Genomic DNA, 16,782 nt, shown 5'->3' with positions numbered 1-16,782 from the left:
AACCATCTTACATGTTGACCTTTAGTGTGCCGACCTGTTGTACCTGTCGACCTATTGACTGTCTAACACTTGGGGTCTATCTAGACATTGTCTAACTAAATACATACTGTCTATATCTTATACCACACCCAAAAAAAAATTTTTTTTTAGATAATATAGGTAAAGAAACATTATAAAATTATGTTTTAATAAAATGTATTTATAATCAAAACTGAAAATAAGAAAGACTTTGGGAAAGATAAGTTGAGGGAAATGATCTATTTTGGTCACAGTAAGAAGGAAGTCGACACCAGGAGAAATATAAATAAACTTAGGTGTAGGGTAGTTGATGCAAGGAAAGCGTCCCAGAGAGCAGGAAGGTTTGTCAGCACTATAGCAAAATAATCTTGACGATGCTGGGAATAAGATCCTGAAGTATGAAAACTCTGCATTAACCACCGTTAATATCAACATCAACTTAAATAACCAACACTAAGGGAATGAAGCAGCAGCTTGGAACCATCTTGGGATTAGGGACTTTGTCTGACGTAGCTATGAAAAAAAAAATCCATCTCCTAACGAGCGGGTCTGAATCGAGCCCTATGTACTAAGCCTTGGAGAGAGAAAAAGTAGACAGAGATAAAGTTCCAACCAATCAGCTCCTGTCACTTTACATGCTATGTTTGAAAAATGATAGTCAGGAGCTGATTGGTTGATACTTTACCTTTCACAATTTTATCTCTCTCCATGCTTTCTTGAATACCCCCCATAGACCACTTAGTTACATGGTGGTTGTACTCCTACATAAGGGACAAACAAGGAGAAAGCAGGAGATCCACTGTCATTTAGGGAGAGGCATATACAGTAGCTGAAGGAAGGATGCTCTGAGAAGTTGGCACCAAGATCCAAAGAAATAGTATATATTGTACACCAGTGATACATACATTAAATTAGAGTGAGACAGGCAAGGGGCTAATGCACAGGAAAGGACCAGACAAGCCAAAGCCAGGGAGCTGGAGCAGATAGTTAGAGACAGAACCAGAGAGTATAGTCAGATAGAGACCAGAACTGGGGAATCAATCACCAGACTAACAATAGTAGACAGGCACTGAAGGTGTTAACAGACAATACGGTCAGGAGCCTTTTGGGAAGAGACTTACAGTGCTTATATGCCCATGTATACTAAGATATGGGGAAAACTCCACTCGTTCCACTGTACTAGTAAGAGGGAGATTAGAGAAGGTGACTAGTAATAATCACCATATGACCACTAAAGGCAACCAGATAGACGCTGGGTAATCAGCAGGAATCAAAATTGTAAGATACATAAGACAACAACAAAAGATAGTCAGGGTCAGATATACAGGAAAACCATGACAGTATAATGTAATGAGCAGAAGGGCCTGATTCAGAGCCGAACTCTCTGACCAGAGCGCTCGCTCTGAATCAGTGCCCTCCTCCATGAAAACGGAGCGGCCTCCTGGCCGCTCGCATAGCTATGGGTGACCACCCACAGCATATGCGAGCGTCCATGATGATGGTCGCGATGGTCTTGACCATCGCGACCATCGGGCTTGCGACGGAGACCCTGCGGTAGGGTCTCACTGCCGCAAGTCCTGGAGTGATTTTGGCTCTATCAAAGTGAGGCCGGCTTCAGACGGTAGGCGTTCCCATGGGAACGCCTCCGTCTGGCAGCCACGCCCCCGGCACGCCAACCAAAGGGGGCGTGCTGTCAATCAACATCGACAGCACGCCCCCTTTGGTGCGAGACCCGGAGCGATGGAGAGCCCGTCGCTCGCCGGGTCTCGCGCATGCGCACGACGGAGCTCCCTCCGTCGTGCGCATGCGCAGTGGGGGAACATAGACCCGCTTGCGAGCGTCCTGCGCTCGCGAGCGGGTCTGAATGACCCCCAGAGAGCCTGATTCAGAGTTGAGAATAGAGAGAGAGAGAGCACTTAACTGTGAACCTGGACAAACCATGTTGCAATGCAAGGGGTGTAAATACAAAATTTTTATTTTGCATGTGGGGTAAATACTGGCTGCTTTTACATGTAGCCCACAAATACTGCACAGCTTTATTATTACTCTACAATTTAGATGTCAGTTTGGAAACACTCCTCCCAAATCTAAATCTCTCTGCACATTTTAAATCTGCCCCACCTGCAGTGCAGCATGGTTTCACCAAGATGATCATTTGAGAGAGATATTTCACTCTATTCCCAACTCTGAATCAGGCCCAGAGGCCATAGGAGAGGTACATGAAACACTAGCACTAGCAGAAACGTGAGCTTGGAGCCCAGGACAAAGCACAATGACCCGGCACCGCCAGGGTGTGATGAAAGGACATACATAAGGCTATATTATGCTGCATAAAAAGGAAACATGCTGCATGTGGCACAGGGCTGACATATAGGGAATGAGAGCCCTCCACATCCTAAGCTCTCCCTCACACTTCTCTGTAAGATGTTGGGTCCTCCAAACATAGTCATGATTTTATATATGATTCACTACATCTGGCATCTACCAGCTAACTTTTATGGCTTGAGACAAATTAGTGTCATATTAATGTGCCGGATTCCTGTGTAAAGAACATATAATAATCTATTACTAACATTGCATTTATCTACAAAATGTGTATACTCAAGAGTGGTTATGCAACAAATGAGGCAATTCATTTATTTCCCTGGAAAATTGGAAACCCCCACCCATATTTATCACTAACCCGCAGAACTTACATACAAATAGCTGATCAGAATGAAACATTAAGCACAAGTGAACCAGAATGAACTGTACATGAAGCGGGGGGTGCAAATGTTTCGGCATAGGATTGCCTGGAGATCTTGGCAATCTCACTCGCATTGTCTGAGTCTGCTACACATAAACTTAATATGATGTATACGTTTTGTCTGAGCACCAGGATTGTGTCACAATGGAGGAGAAAATAGCTTTGTTGGAAAGCAGAAGGGAACAGGATAAACAAAGCATGCATCTTGGAATCGCTGCCCAGGCAAGTAGATGACAGACATGAATAATGCGAAGAAATATGGGAACGCGGACTGAAACCCGCCGTATAGTTTACACTAACCAGCAACTTTACAACTGGAACATAGCCAGCCCTCTTCCTGTTATGTATACCAAACCCCCTCCATTCTGTATGGTCGCTAACTCCTAGATCCAGTATGTTATTTTGGGAAGCAATAGGTGAATACTACACAATTACAGCCTAGGAGAGGTTTTGTCAGTAACTATAAAGACAGCACTGGGTATGACCTGCCTTATCACCACATGGAGATGCCGTCTGCTGATCCACAGAGGGCGTTTAGAAGTCTGTGCGCCCAAACCCCGGTTGTTTTTTAAATAGATAAATCAAAATTACAGAGTCAGTCCTGAGCATACAGTATGTAGAAAACGGACCATAACTAAGTAAAAAGCTAAGATCTATTGTAAGGAAATATCCTTACAACGCATCTCCCTACGAATGAATGCTTAATACAAAAGTTATGAACAAATCTGTAATCAGAATTACTTTTATTGTACACTTGTTATCACTGGTGTAATGCAACTTACAAGAGGGAAGAGTACTAACTCAACTGGGGCCCTTATTCAGAGGTGGATGCAGACGTGGTAACAGCCACGTCTTGTTCCACAGCTACGGCCACGTCTTTAGGCTACTGCCATGCCCAATTGTGCTCATCCTGAGATGCCCACTTGCAGTGGCGCTAATCCGTCTCAGTGCATCTTTATTCGCACCATCGGTGCACCACCGAAGCTTGCACCAGCCCTATGTATGGAGCCATGTGTCCGTGCTACTGCGACATGCCCGCGTCTGCCTAACCACCCCCGTTACCTCCAAAGAATGCCCACTGAAACCCACAGCTCATACGTCCAAATTCATTCTGACTCTCCCGGCGGTAACCATGGGGGCGCATCCCCTAAGACGCATTTGAAGACTTAAAATATTGGCCAACTGCGTGCGGCATCGACACTAAATGCACTTCTCAATCAGGCCCTAGGTGTTATTTGATGGTTTTCTATGGTAATGCTTAAATTATATTAAATATATATCGTTTGATGATGATCCCCACATACCTAATGTCTGATAGGACAGTACTGGAAATGAAAAGAGTAAAAGACTGCAGTAGTTTACACACCACACTCCACAGTCACTGGAATTTTCTCAAGAATGTGGGTATCACATGTTTATTTGCAAGTGTTATTTTGCTGGTGCTGTAACAATGAACATGCACAGACTAGGTGGGCCAAGTGACTCCGATCTGCCGTCAATTGCTAAGTTTCTTGGTGCACCTTGGCAGGGGAATTGTACATCCGATAGGAGTCCCTTAACGCACAGGATGCGCCTTCACGCTGAGAGGAAACGGCTGATTTGCCAGCTAGGAATAAACAGTTTATCAGGGCTGGAGTCAGCAGGATGCACCGCTGCAGTACCAGAGCCATTTGCTAAATTTAAACTCAGACATTGAATGTAAACAAGACATTCCTGATCTCCCTATACCCAAATGAAACATGCCCTGGAACTGCATTCTCGGATTCTGAAAACACTGTAGGTATGGTGCATGCATGTACTTCACATGACTCATGCAGACAGTACATGTAGTTAAAAAAAACAGCTGCTGATGGATTTATTTTCTTTGGTCCTCTGGAGATGATGTTACGGGTTTCTGCTAGCAGGCCTGATGGCGTAGTTTGTTGGTTCAGCCTAAGATTTAAGTAACTTGTTTTAATGTTAAACACATGCAGGGCTCTTGCTAGAGAATGCTGCTATCAGTGACACCACCATTGATGCTACCACCAATTCAGAAGTTGAAAAGCAGCAATAGGGGGGATTATATCATAGCAAAGTGCAATGTTGCAGAAGACCAAAGCAACCAATCAAATATTTATTTTCTAAAATGCAGTTCTGTAGATTGAAGAAAGGTCATTGCTGACTGGTTGCAATATATCTGCTTGTGTCACTTTGTTTTTAAAAAGACCTCTGAGTGGTGTTATTAATATACATTAGGCAGGAAAAGGCAGCATTTCCCAACTGACAATCTACACCTTAAGGAAATCTGTGCTTGAGTACAGGTGACTTCATTACAGCTTCAGACTTTTTTTTTTATTTCAACCATCTGTGCTCAAACATGGATAGCCTTAAAACCTGGACTGTTGGAATGGGTGTTGAGGTCTGGAGTTGGGAAACACTGGGTTAAGTTAACTCATACTTGCCTACTCTCCCAAGATGTCCGTGAGACTCCCAAATCTCGGCTGGCTCTGCTGGAAAGGTAGACAAGTCTTCCGGAGATACGATTTGCGCTGAATTTGCATCATTGTGGCCCCATCCCCTGGTTATAATGGCAGTAATCGCAGGGGTAATGATGATGCAACTGCAGTACCATGTCCCCCTGCATCACACCGAAAAGTAGGCAAGTATGAAGTAACTTGTCCGTCCCCAACTGTAGACATACAAATCCCAGCGTGCTATGGGGGTGATTCAAGGTCCAATGCTATTGCTATCGCAGCTGCTAACATGGTAGCAACTGCGATAGCACTCTTATGGTAATGCAGCAGGAGGCATCACGCCCCCTGCACGTATTAGTGATCCGAGTCCATGGAAGCAGCATTGGAACATCTGTGTGATCTTCTGCTGGCTGAGTGACCCATGGGGTCGCTCAAGCTGGCGAACGCAGTTGCTCAAAAAGAGGCTAGGAAATCTCCATCAGCCAACACGCCTACGTTTGGGGAAACAAAGGCCATCGCCGCCCCCTCACAGCCATCGCCGCCCCCTCACAGCCCAGAACTGATAGTCTGCTGCCGCTCTGCGTGCGATCACGCAGGACCCGTACTGCACAAGCGCAATACAGGGTCTTGCGGCAGTGCAGAACGGCACAATTGGGTTAGCGCACATCTCTGAATTAGCCCCTATATTGTGCTGCTTATCATGGTACTAAGATGCAGACATCTTGTGCCGCTGTATAAATAAAAGAAAGTAATAATATGTATATTATCAATAATAATAATGATGTACCAGCCAGCAGAGTTTTATTTTGGAAACAGTAGAAAAGCCTGAATTTTTCTATTCTTGATTTTTTATTTTATTTTGTCCCATATAAGAAACAGATACCTGGTGATGAAGGTGCAGTCATGAATGATTGTCTCTTCCAGTATAATGCCCTGTTCTTCATCCTCCTCCACCTGCTTGCCGTTGTGGTACCAGATGATTTGGCTGCTATTGCCCAGGTAACTTGCCGTACACTGGATAGGTATTCTGTCACCCTGAAACACAACTTGCCGCAAGGATGGGATGAGCTGGTGTGTGTGAAGTTCTGGGGTGCCCTCTGTAATGATAATACAGGGCATTACTAGATAAGGAAAAAAAATTATAATAGAACCTATTTAATAAAAGAGGGACAACGGAGTATGAATTCTCTGCCGCCCATTAAGCTGAAAATAAAAAATAAAACAAAAAAATCCAGTTAGTTACACACTACCATATATAACACATCATTAAATATTAGGTACATGAATGTTGTCCCCTTGCTTAAGGTGTCATTCTGTGGTGCCTCTTACCACACGTCAGCTGGCTTTCCCTCAGGTTCCGCAAAGGCCGATCTCTGAGGGCGCTCGGATAAGCACACAATGTCCTGTCGGAGATCTGAACAGAGCCGTTCTTGGTCCAAGCAGCCACCCATCGCAGGTCACAGTCACAGGTCAGGAACTCTGTAGAAAAGTCCCTACACGAAGAGAAGCCAAGAGTCCCGTCAGTGTGAGCTCACCGCGGCCCTGCATGTGGAGGCTGCTGGCTGAATACTCACACAAGTTTCAGGGAAGGGAGCTCGTCAAAAACCCCAGAGCTGAGGCTCGAGAAGATGTTTCCAGACATGGTGCTAGGAACAGCGAAAGAGAATTTAATAAAATCAGTAGCTTAAAGTTAAAAAGTTGCATTCTTATAACACACAGTATCTGCACAATCTACCAAGTATTTATATGTAAAGATATTAATAAAATCACATTAATTAAAAATAAAGCTGCAGTGGAGGCCTTATAATGTATATGTCGTGATTTTTTTTTGTGGGAAATTACCTTTAAGCCTTTAATAACCAAGTCGTCATCATGTCTCATATATGTCTTGTACTAATGATAAGAAATCCTCTTCCTCTGGACTGATTTATATTATCCCTGCCCGCTTGCCCTCATCATATACACTTACATACTGCAATACTGTAATAAGTATAAAAGCCCAGGTAATTGCAAATGGAAAATAAATGAGCCAAGACAGATGCAGACCATTGAAAATGGGTCATGTGGCTGTTGCCAGTAAATTGCTTAAAATAAGCCCTGGCACAAATGGGGCAATAGGGGGGCGGTGCCACATCACAGGGCCTGCCGTGAGTCAAGGGGGCATGACCTCGCGTTACACCTCATCTATATATGCCGCTCAAGCAGAGTGCTGTGAGGTGTAGCTGCCAGGCCAGATCTCCACACAGCGGGGCTGGACCAGGACATCGACCCTTCTGGCATTGAAATGGCCAGTCCGGCTGTGGCTGGCAGTCACTACAAAATAAGCCAAGTTTTCATGCATCATTAAGAATAAATATACATAGTGACAAGTATGTAAATGTCACCTCATAGTGACAATAGTAAGCTACACATATGCATCACACCGGGACGCAGTAATTCTACTGCCAGATGTGGGACTAAACATGGGTGTCGAAATGGCGACGCAAATTTAGAGACCGACAGTGGAATCCCGACAGCCGCCATCCTGAGCGTAGGTACACCAGGGCGTCTTAGCTGTTACCTGCGGGGGGGGGGAGGCGGTTAGGTTTAGGCACCATGGTGGGATTTGGCTTTGGGGGGGGGTTAGGGTTAGCCACCACTGGCGGGGGTTAGGGTCAGGCACCACTGGGGGGCGGAGTTAGGCACTAAGGGGGGAGGGTTAGGTTTAGGCACCAAGAGGGATGGGTTAGGTTTAGGCACTTACGGGAAGGGTTAGGGTGCAGGGAGGGGAGGGTTAAGGAGCAAGAAAGGAGGGTTACCCCTGTCGGAATACCGAGCATCGTGATGCCGCTGTCTGCATTTTGACAGAAGGCATCCTGACTGCCGGTATTTCATACCAATTCACACCAATGGCTTCAGGCTTACAGGTCATATTGTATTTTGTTTTGTTGTCAGTAAAATGATGATTATGGCTTGAAGAAAGCCAGCATCACAGCATCATTCATTTTAAAATGATGTTCTCTGGTAAAATGTGTAAAATAATGGAGAACATCTTTATACTAAGCCAGTTTGGTCTTTTGACAAAATGTAAGTTTCTACATATGACATTTTCATGAAGTGAGCTTATTTTGGGAATGCTAAAAAAAGAAGGAAAAGTTTTTGAGAATGTTTTAATAATTAGAGACTATGGTAGTTCCTGGAAGAGATGCCGCTGACAACAGCACAAGGTAATGTAAACACCACCCCCCAGGGAATGTGCTGATGAGGGTACAGACCTAGGAATACTACAATTACAGGCTTCATTTCAACCTGGAACAGCATGCATGTCTAACGCTGTAGATGTATTATGGTCATGTGACTGTGGCTGTAAGTACGGGCTGTCCAACTCCACGACTACAAATAGCATAAATGTTCTGAGGTAAAGAAAACTATTGTCCTAGAATAGAGCATGGCCCAGCCAATGCTTAGTCAGAGCTTTTTACAGTCATAGAAGTGTCAGAAGAGTGCTGGCATGATAATAGTGGTATAATTTAAGCAGTGGGCACTTCTTTCTCGGCCTTGTGGTTACAGAAATAAGAGGGTCTATTCTAAGCTCTGCAGGAACATGTCGCCAAAATACATATTTTTTTTACATTATTTTTTCTTTTAAATTTAGAAAATTCCTAAATCTTCTGCTCTATCTAGACATTTTTCTGACATGTGGTCTTTAAAATTAGATTGTTAACTTCTTGGGGCATCTACAATTCCTGGGAATGATGAAACTGCTATACTAAGTAAAGGGCTGTCACTGTACAACATGCTGCTTATGCGTTATAACCTGAGTGAGAATAAATGTATTTCTCACTTACATTTACAGCAGTGGTGCTTGTGATACCCCACTATAATGCAGGGTGGTTATAAGACACATTATATCATCTATCCTCTAGTGGACTGAGACCCAATATCAGAGCTGTTAGTGTAGGCACAGGTTCCCAAACTCGGTCCTCATGACCCCAAACAGTGCATATTTTCCAGGTTTCCTTACAGAATCGCAAGGGAAATAATTAGCTCCACCTGTGGATCTTTTAAAATGTGTCAGTGAGTAATGAATACACCTGTGCACCTGCGGAGCGACTTGGAAAACGTGAACTGTGTGAGGTCCTGAGGGCCGAGTTTGAGAACCTCTGGTATAGGTAATATAGGTAAGGCTTTACAGCAGTGATTCTCAAACTCGGTCTTCGGACCCCCAAACAGTTCACGTTTTCCGGATCACAAAGCAGGTGCACAGGTGTATTCATTATTCACTGACACATTTTAACAGATTCACAGGTGGAGCTAATTATTTCACTTGTGATTCTATGAGGAGACCTGGAAAACATGCACTGTTTGGGGTACTGAGGACTGAGTTTGAGAACCTGTGCTTTACAGTAACATAGGCTGGTCTACAAAAATAGGTCACATTGGAATTATTCTATTCCATGCTATAAATGTGAACGATTATAGAGGAAATAGAAAATGTGTTGTGTTATAATCCGAATTAGGTGGCAGTGATATTGAGCTAATTCTTAAATCCGGGGCAGAAGGATCCTTTGTCCGTAGTTTCCTCTTTTGGATAACAATAATAATGTTGGTACACTTTTCCCCTATAGCAAAAAGTGGGGAGAATGAGGTATAGCACCAAAGCAGTAACACACAGGTCAAGCAGTATTCATTCATGTGACTCCAGAGGTCAAGAATTCATTTATGTGACTCCAGAGGTCAAGCAGTATTCATATATGTGACTCCAGTATTCATGGGACGGCAGTATGTAAAGGCAATGGTAGGTGGCTCCACTGTACTATGACATCTTAGAAATGCCCAGACCTGCATCAGTTGTAATGTGACATCTCGTGAGTCAGTTTGAAGACCGACTAGGCTGTTCATGGCAAGGCAACGTGAATTATTGGAGTTTGAACAAGGGATAGTAGTGGGTGCCCGATGCATGGGACATTTAAATTCCGAAGTTGTGCGGACATTCAACATTCCTTGATCTATGGTGTCATTTGTGTGTACCAGAAATACCTCATGGAAGGCATTACCACCCACCGTGGGCAGCTCAGTGACCGAGCACGGGTGCTTAATGATCATGACTAGCAGCGTCTGGCCAGAATTGTCAATGGTGACAGATAAGCGACACTGGCTCCAATCACATCCACATTCAATGCAGGAGGTACCAGAGGCATATCCAGCATGTCAGTGCTGTGTTCTTTAGCTTACATGGGATATGGGAGCAGAAGACCTGCCAGAGTGCCCTTGTTAACACTACAACACCGGTCGGACACAGCACCTCGCCTGGGTTCATGATGTCACTAATTGGGCCCTAGAGGACTGGCAACATGTGGCATGGTCCGATGTGTCACGGTTCCAGTTGTTTAGTGCTGATGGTAGCATTTGGGTGTGGCGCAGACACCATGAGATCATGGACCCCAGTTGTTAACAAGGCACCGTCCAGGCTGGTGGTGGTTCCATTATGGTGCGGAGGGTGTTCACGTGGCAATGGGTTGGGTCCGCTGGTCCGCCTGAACATGTCATTTATGATTAGGTAACTGTAAAGTTGCATTGCCTGATGACCATTTGCAACCCTTCATGGACTTCATGTACCCCAACAATGATGGAATATTTTAGCAGGATAATGCACCATGTCATTGGTCCCAAGTTGTCCATAATCGGTTCCAGGAGCATTCTGGTGAGTTCTGATGAATGGTGTGGCCACCACGTTCGCCCAATACGAACCCAATTGAGCATTTATGGGACGTGGTAGAGAGGACCATTCACACCCAAGATACTGCACTAACTAATATCAGGGAGATGTGGGAAGCTAACCAGATGGCATGGGTCAACAGAGGTCCAGAGGTATTCTGTCCACTTGTGGAATCGATGCCACGTCGAGTTATTGCACTTCGCCGGGCCAGAGGGGGTCCTACACGATACTAGGCATCTATCCTATGACTTTTGGCACTTCAGTGTAAAGTATATGTGACTCCAGAGGTCAAGCAATATTCATATATGTGACTCCACAGGACAGAAAGCATTTGTTTTATATGAAACTACAAGTCACCTGGTATTTGTAGTAAATAGGAGGGGGTCCTACACGATACTAAGCATCTATTCCATGCCTTTTGGCACTTCAGTGTATATGTGACTCCAGAGGTCAAGCAATATTCATATATGTGACTCGACAGGACAGAAAACATTTGTTTTATATGAAACCACAAGCCATGTGGTATTTGTAGTAAATAGGAAGCTGATATTTGTGGTATATAAGCTACCAGGACAAGAATATTTAAGAAGTGAACACACAGGTCAGGTAGTATTTATGTATTAGGAGAACACAGGTTAGATAGTATTTGTGTATTAGGCATGTTTGCCGACTTTTAGCTCCCTCCTCCTGGGAGGGAGCAGTCAGGCTTCCTCAGCAGGGGGAGGCATGTCGCTGCAAAAGTGGAGTGGCCCGGCAAAAGACTCATCAATGGGGGGCGGAGCATGGGTGTGATAGCGTGATTGCGTCATTGTGATCCCGTCCCCTCTTTACAATGCTGAGATAAATGGCATTGTGAAGCACAGGGCGGGACCACGATGGCACGATTCAGCGCGAATTGCATCACCGCCCCCTCCCCTCCCCCGCTGGCGGGGTATACACTGTAAACGCAGGGGGGGGAGGGGATGGGGGCAGAAGAGTCGCCGGGAGCGGCACGCAATTTTCGGGTGGCTTCCGGCCGAATCGGGAGGGTAGGCAAGTGAACACACAGGTCAGATAGTATTTGTGTAATAGGTGAGCACACAGGTCAGATAGTATTTGTGTAATAGGTGAGCACACAGGTCATATAGTATTTGTGTAACAGGTGAGCACACAGGTCAGATAGTATTTGTGTAATAGGTGAGCACACAGGTCAGATAGTATTTGTGTAATAGGTGAGCACACAGGTCAGATAGTATTTGTGTAATAGGTGAGCACACAGGTCAGATAGTATTTGTGTATTAGGTGAACATACAGGTAACATAGTATTTGTGTAATAGGTGAGCACGCAGGACAGATAGTATTTGTGTAATAGGTGAGCACACAGGTCAGATAGTATTTGTGTAATAGGTGAGCACACAGGTCAGATAGTATTTGTGTAATAGGTGAGCACACAGGTCAGATAGTATTTGTGTAATATGTGAGCACACAGGTCAGGTAGTATTTGTGTAATAGGTGAGCACACAGGTCAGGTAGTATTTGTGTATTAGGTGAACATACAGGTAACATAGTATTTGTGTAATAGGTGAGCACGCAGGACAGATAGTATTTGTGTAATAGGTGAGCACACAAGTCAGATAGTATTTGTGTAATAGGTCAGCACACAGGTCAGATAGTATTTGTGTAACAGGTGAGCACACAGGTCAGATAGTATACACTGTAAACGCAGGGGGGGGAGGGGATGGGGGCAGAAGAGTCGCCGGGAGCGGCACGCAATTTTCGGGTGGCTTCCGGCCGAATCGGGAGGGTAGGCAAGTGAACACACAGGTCAGATAGTATTTGTGTAATAGGTGAGCACACAGGTCAGATAGTATTTGTGTAATAGGTGAGCACACAGGTCATATAGTATTTGTGTAACAGGTGAGCACACAGGTCAGATAGTATTTGTGTAATAGGTGAGCACACAGGTCAGATAGTATTTGTGTAATAGGTGAGCACACAGGTCAGATAGTATTTGTGTAATAGGTGAACACACATGTCAGATAGTATTTGTGTATTAGGTGAACATACAGGTAACATAGTATTTGTGTAATAGGTGAGCACGCAGGACAGATAGTATTTGTGTAATAGGTGAGCACACAGGTCAGATAGTATTTGTGTAATAGGTGAGCACACAGGTCAGATAGTATTTGTGTAATAGGTGAGCACACAGGTCAGATAGTATTTGTGTAATAGGTGAGCACACAGGTCAGGTAGTATTTGTGTAATAGGTGAGCACACAGGTCAGGTAGTATTTGTGTATTAGGTGATCATACAGGTAACATAGTATTTGTGTAATAGGTGAGCACGCAGGTCAGATAGTATTCGTGTAATAGGTGAGCACCCAGGTCAGATAGTATTTATGTATTAGGTGAGCACACAGGTCAGATAGTATTTGTGTAATAGGTGAGCACACAGGTCACATAGTATTTATGTATTAGGTGAGCACATAGGTCAGGTAGTATTTGTGTATTAGGTGAGCTCACAGGTCAGGTAGTATTAGTGTATTAGGTGAGCTCACAGGTCAGATAGTATTTATGTATTAGGTGAGCACACAGGTCAGGTAGTATTTGTGTATTAGGTGAGCTCACAGGTCAGATAGTATTTATGTATTAGGTGAGCACACAGGTCAGATAGTATTTGTGTAATAGGTGAGCACACAGGTCAGATAGTATTTGTGTAATAGGTGAGCACACAGGTCAGATAGTATTTGTGTAATAGGTGAGCACACAGGTCACATAGTATTTATGTATTAGGTGAGCACACAGGTCACATAGTATTTATGTATTAGGTGAGCACATAGGTCAGGTAGTATTTGTATATTAGGTGAGCTCACAGGTCAGATAGTATTTATGTATTAGGTGAACACACAGGTCAGATAGTATTTGTGTAATAGGTGAACACACATGTCAGGTAGTATTTGTGTATTAGGTGAACATACAGGTAAGATAGTATTTGTGTAAAAGGTGAGCACATAGGTCACATAGTATTTATGTATTAGGTGAGCACACAGGTCAGATAGTATTTATGTATTAGGTGAACACACAGGTCAGGCAGTATTTGTGTAATAGGTGAACACACAGGTCAGGCAGTATTTGTGTAATAGGTGAACACACATGTCAGGTAGTATTTGTGTATTAGGTGAACATACAGGTAACATAGTATTTGTGTAATAGGTGAGCACGCAGGTCAGATAGTATTTGTGTAATATGTGAGCACACAGGTCAGATAGTATTTGTGTAATAGGTGAGCACACAGGTCAGATAGTATTTGTGTAATAGGTGAGCACACAGGTCAGATAGTATTTGTGTAATAGGTGAGCACACAGGTCAGATAGTATTTGTGTAATATGTGAGCACACAGGTCAGGTAGTATTTGTGTAATAGGTGAGCACACAGGTCAGGTAGTATTTGTGTATTAGGTGATCATACAGGTAACATAGTATTTGTGTAATAGGTGAGCACGCAGGTCAGATAGTATTCGTGTAATAGGTGAGCACCCAGGTCAGATAGTATTTATGTATTAGGTGAGCACACAGGTCAGATAGTATTTGTGTAATAGGTGAGCACACAGGTCACATAGTATTTATGTATTAGGTGAGCACATAGGTCAGGTAGTATTTGTGTATTAGGTGAGCTCACAGGTCAGATAGTATTTGTGTAATAGGTGAGCACACAGGTCACATAGTACTTATGTATTAGGTGAGCACATAGGTCAGGTAGTATTTGTGTAATAGGTGAGCTCACAGGTCAGATAGTATTTATGTATTAGGTGAGCACACAGGTCAGATAGTATTTGTGTAATAGGTGAGCACACAGGTCAGATAGTATTTGTGTATTAGGTGAGCACACAGGTCAGATAGTATTTGTGTATTAGGTGAACACACAGGTCAGGCAGTATTTGTGTAATAGGTGAACACACATGTCAGGTAGTATTTGTGTATTAGGTGAACATACAGGTAAGATAGTATTTGTGTAAAAGGTGAGCACACAGGTCAGATAGTATTTGTGTAATAGGTGAGCACACAGGTCAGGTAGTATTTGTGTATTAGGTGATCATACAGGTAACATAGTATTTGTGTAATAGGTGAGCACACAGGTCAGACAGTATTTGTGTAATAGGTGAGCACACAGGTCACATAGTATTTATGTATTAGGTGAGCACATAGGTCAGATAGTATTTGTGTAATAGGTGAGCACACAGGTCAGATAGTATTTGTGTATTAGGTGAACATACAGGTAAGATAGTATTTGTGTAAAAGGTGAGCACACAGGTCAGATAGTATTTGTGTAATAGGTGAGCACACAGGTCACATAGTATTTATGTATTAGGTGAGCACATAGGTCAGGTAGTATTTGTATATTAGGTGAGCTCACAGGTCAGATAGTATTTATGTATTAGGTGAACCGACACACAGGTCAGGCAGTATTTGTGTAATAGGTGAACACACATGTCAGGTAGTATTTGTGTATTAGGTGAACATACAGGTAAGATAGTATTTGTGTAAAAGGTGAGCACACAGGTCAGATAGTATTTGTGTAATAGGTGAGCACACAGGTCAGATAGTATTTGTGTAATAGGTGAGCACACAGGTCAGATAGTATTTGTGTATTAGGTGAGCACACAGGTCAGATAGTATTTGTGTATTAGGTGAACACACAGGTCAGGCAGTATTTGTGTAATAGGTGAACACACATGTCAGGTAGTATTTGTGTATTAGGTGAACATACAGGTAAGATAGTATTTGTGTAAAAGGTGAGCACACAGGTCAGATAGTATTTGTGTAATAGGTGAGCACACAGGTCAAATAGTATTTGTGTATTAGGTGAGCACACAGGTCAGATAGTATTTGTGTATTAGGTGAGCACACAAGTCAGATAGTATTTGTGTAATAGGTGAGCACACAGGTCAGATAGTATTTGTGTAATAGGTGAGCACACAGGTCAGATAGTATTTGTGTATTAGGTGAGCACACAGGTCAGATAGTATTTGTGTAATAGGTGAGCACACAGGTCATATAGTATTTGTGTAATAGGTGAGCACACAGGTCAGATAGTATTTGTGTAATAGGTGAGCACACAGGTCAGATAGTATTTGTGTAATAGGTGAGCACACAGGTCAGATAGTATTTGTGTAATAGGTGAGCACACAGGTCAGATAGTATTTGTGTAATAGGTGAGCACACAGGTCAGATAGTATTTGTGTAATAGGTGAGCACACAGGTCAGATAGTATTTGTGTAATAGGTGAGCACACAGGTCAGATAGTATTTGTGTAATAGGTGAGCACACAGGTCAGATAGTATTTGTGTAATAGGTGAGCACACAGGTCAGATAGTATTTGTGTAACAGGTGAGCACACAGGTCAGGTAGTATTTGTGTATTAGGTGAAAACACAGGTCAGATAGTATTTGTGTATTGGGTTAACACACAGGTCAGGCAGTATTTGTGTAATAGGTGAACACACATGTCAGGTAGTATTTGTGTATTAGGTGAACATACAGGTTAGGTAGTATTTGTGTAATAGGTGAGCACGCAGGTCAGATAGTATTCGTGTAATAGGTGAGCACCCAGGTCAGATAGTATTTATGTATTAGGTGAGCACACAGGTCAGATAGTATTTGTGTAATAGGTGAGCACACAGGTCACATAGTATTTATGTATTAGGTGAGCACATAGGTCAGGTAGTATTTGTGTATTAGGTGAGCTCACAGGTCACATAGTATTTATGTATTAGGTGAGCACACAGGTCAGATAGTATTTGTGTAATAGGTGAGCACACAGGTCAGGCAGTATTTGTGTAATAGGTGAGCACACAGGTCACATAGTATTTATGTATTAGGTGAGCACATAG

At 43.3% G+C, this 16,782-nt stretch overlaps 1 protein-coding gene across 3 annotated transcripts in view; it reads right to left on the bottom strand.

Annotated features, from left to right (window-relative positions):
• The window catches only part of ADGRA2 (adhesion G protein-coupled receptor A2), a 220,171-nt gene that overhangs the window by 31,052 nt on the left and 172,337 nt on the right, over window positions 1-16,782 (bottom strand). For all 3 annotated transcript variants that reach the window (XM_088453047.1, XM_088453048.1, XM_088453049.1), the window contains 3 exons: window positions 6,792-6,863; window positions 6,547-6,710; window positions 6,101-6,314 (listed from right to left, as the gene is read on the bottom strand). In XM_088453047.1, coding sequence (XP_088309173.1) covers window positions 6,101-6,314; window positions 6,547-6,710; window positions 6,792-6,863 — 450 coding nt within the window. The remainder of the gene's footprint in view (window positions 1-6,100; window positions 6,315-6,546; window positions 6,711-6,791; window positions 6,864-16,782) is intronic.

Source organism: Taudactylus pleione, unplaced genomic scaffold (genome assembly GCF_031769625.1).
Source record: "Taudactylus pleione unplaced genomic scaffold, aTauple2 ptg000567l, whole genome shotgun sequence".
NCBI lineage: Eukaryota > Metazoa > Chordata > Amphibia > Anura > Myobatrachidae > Taudactylus > Taudactylus pleione.
The sequence above is the reverse complement of the archived record's forward strand: the minus strand, read 5'-3'. Positions and strand labels throughout refer to the sequence as shown.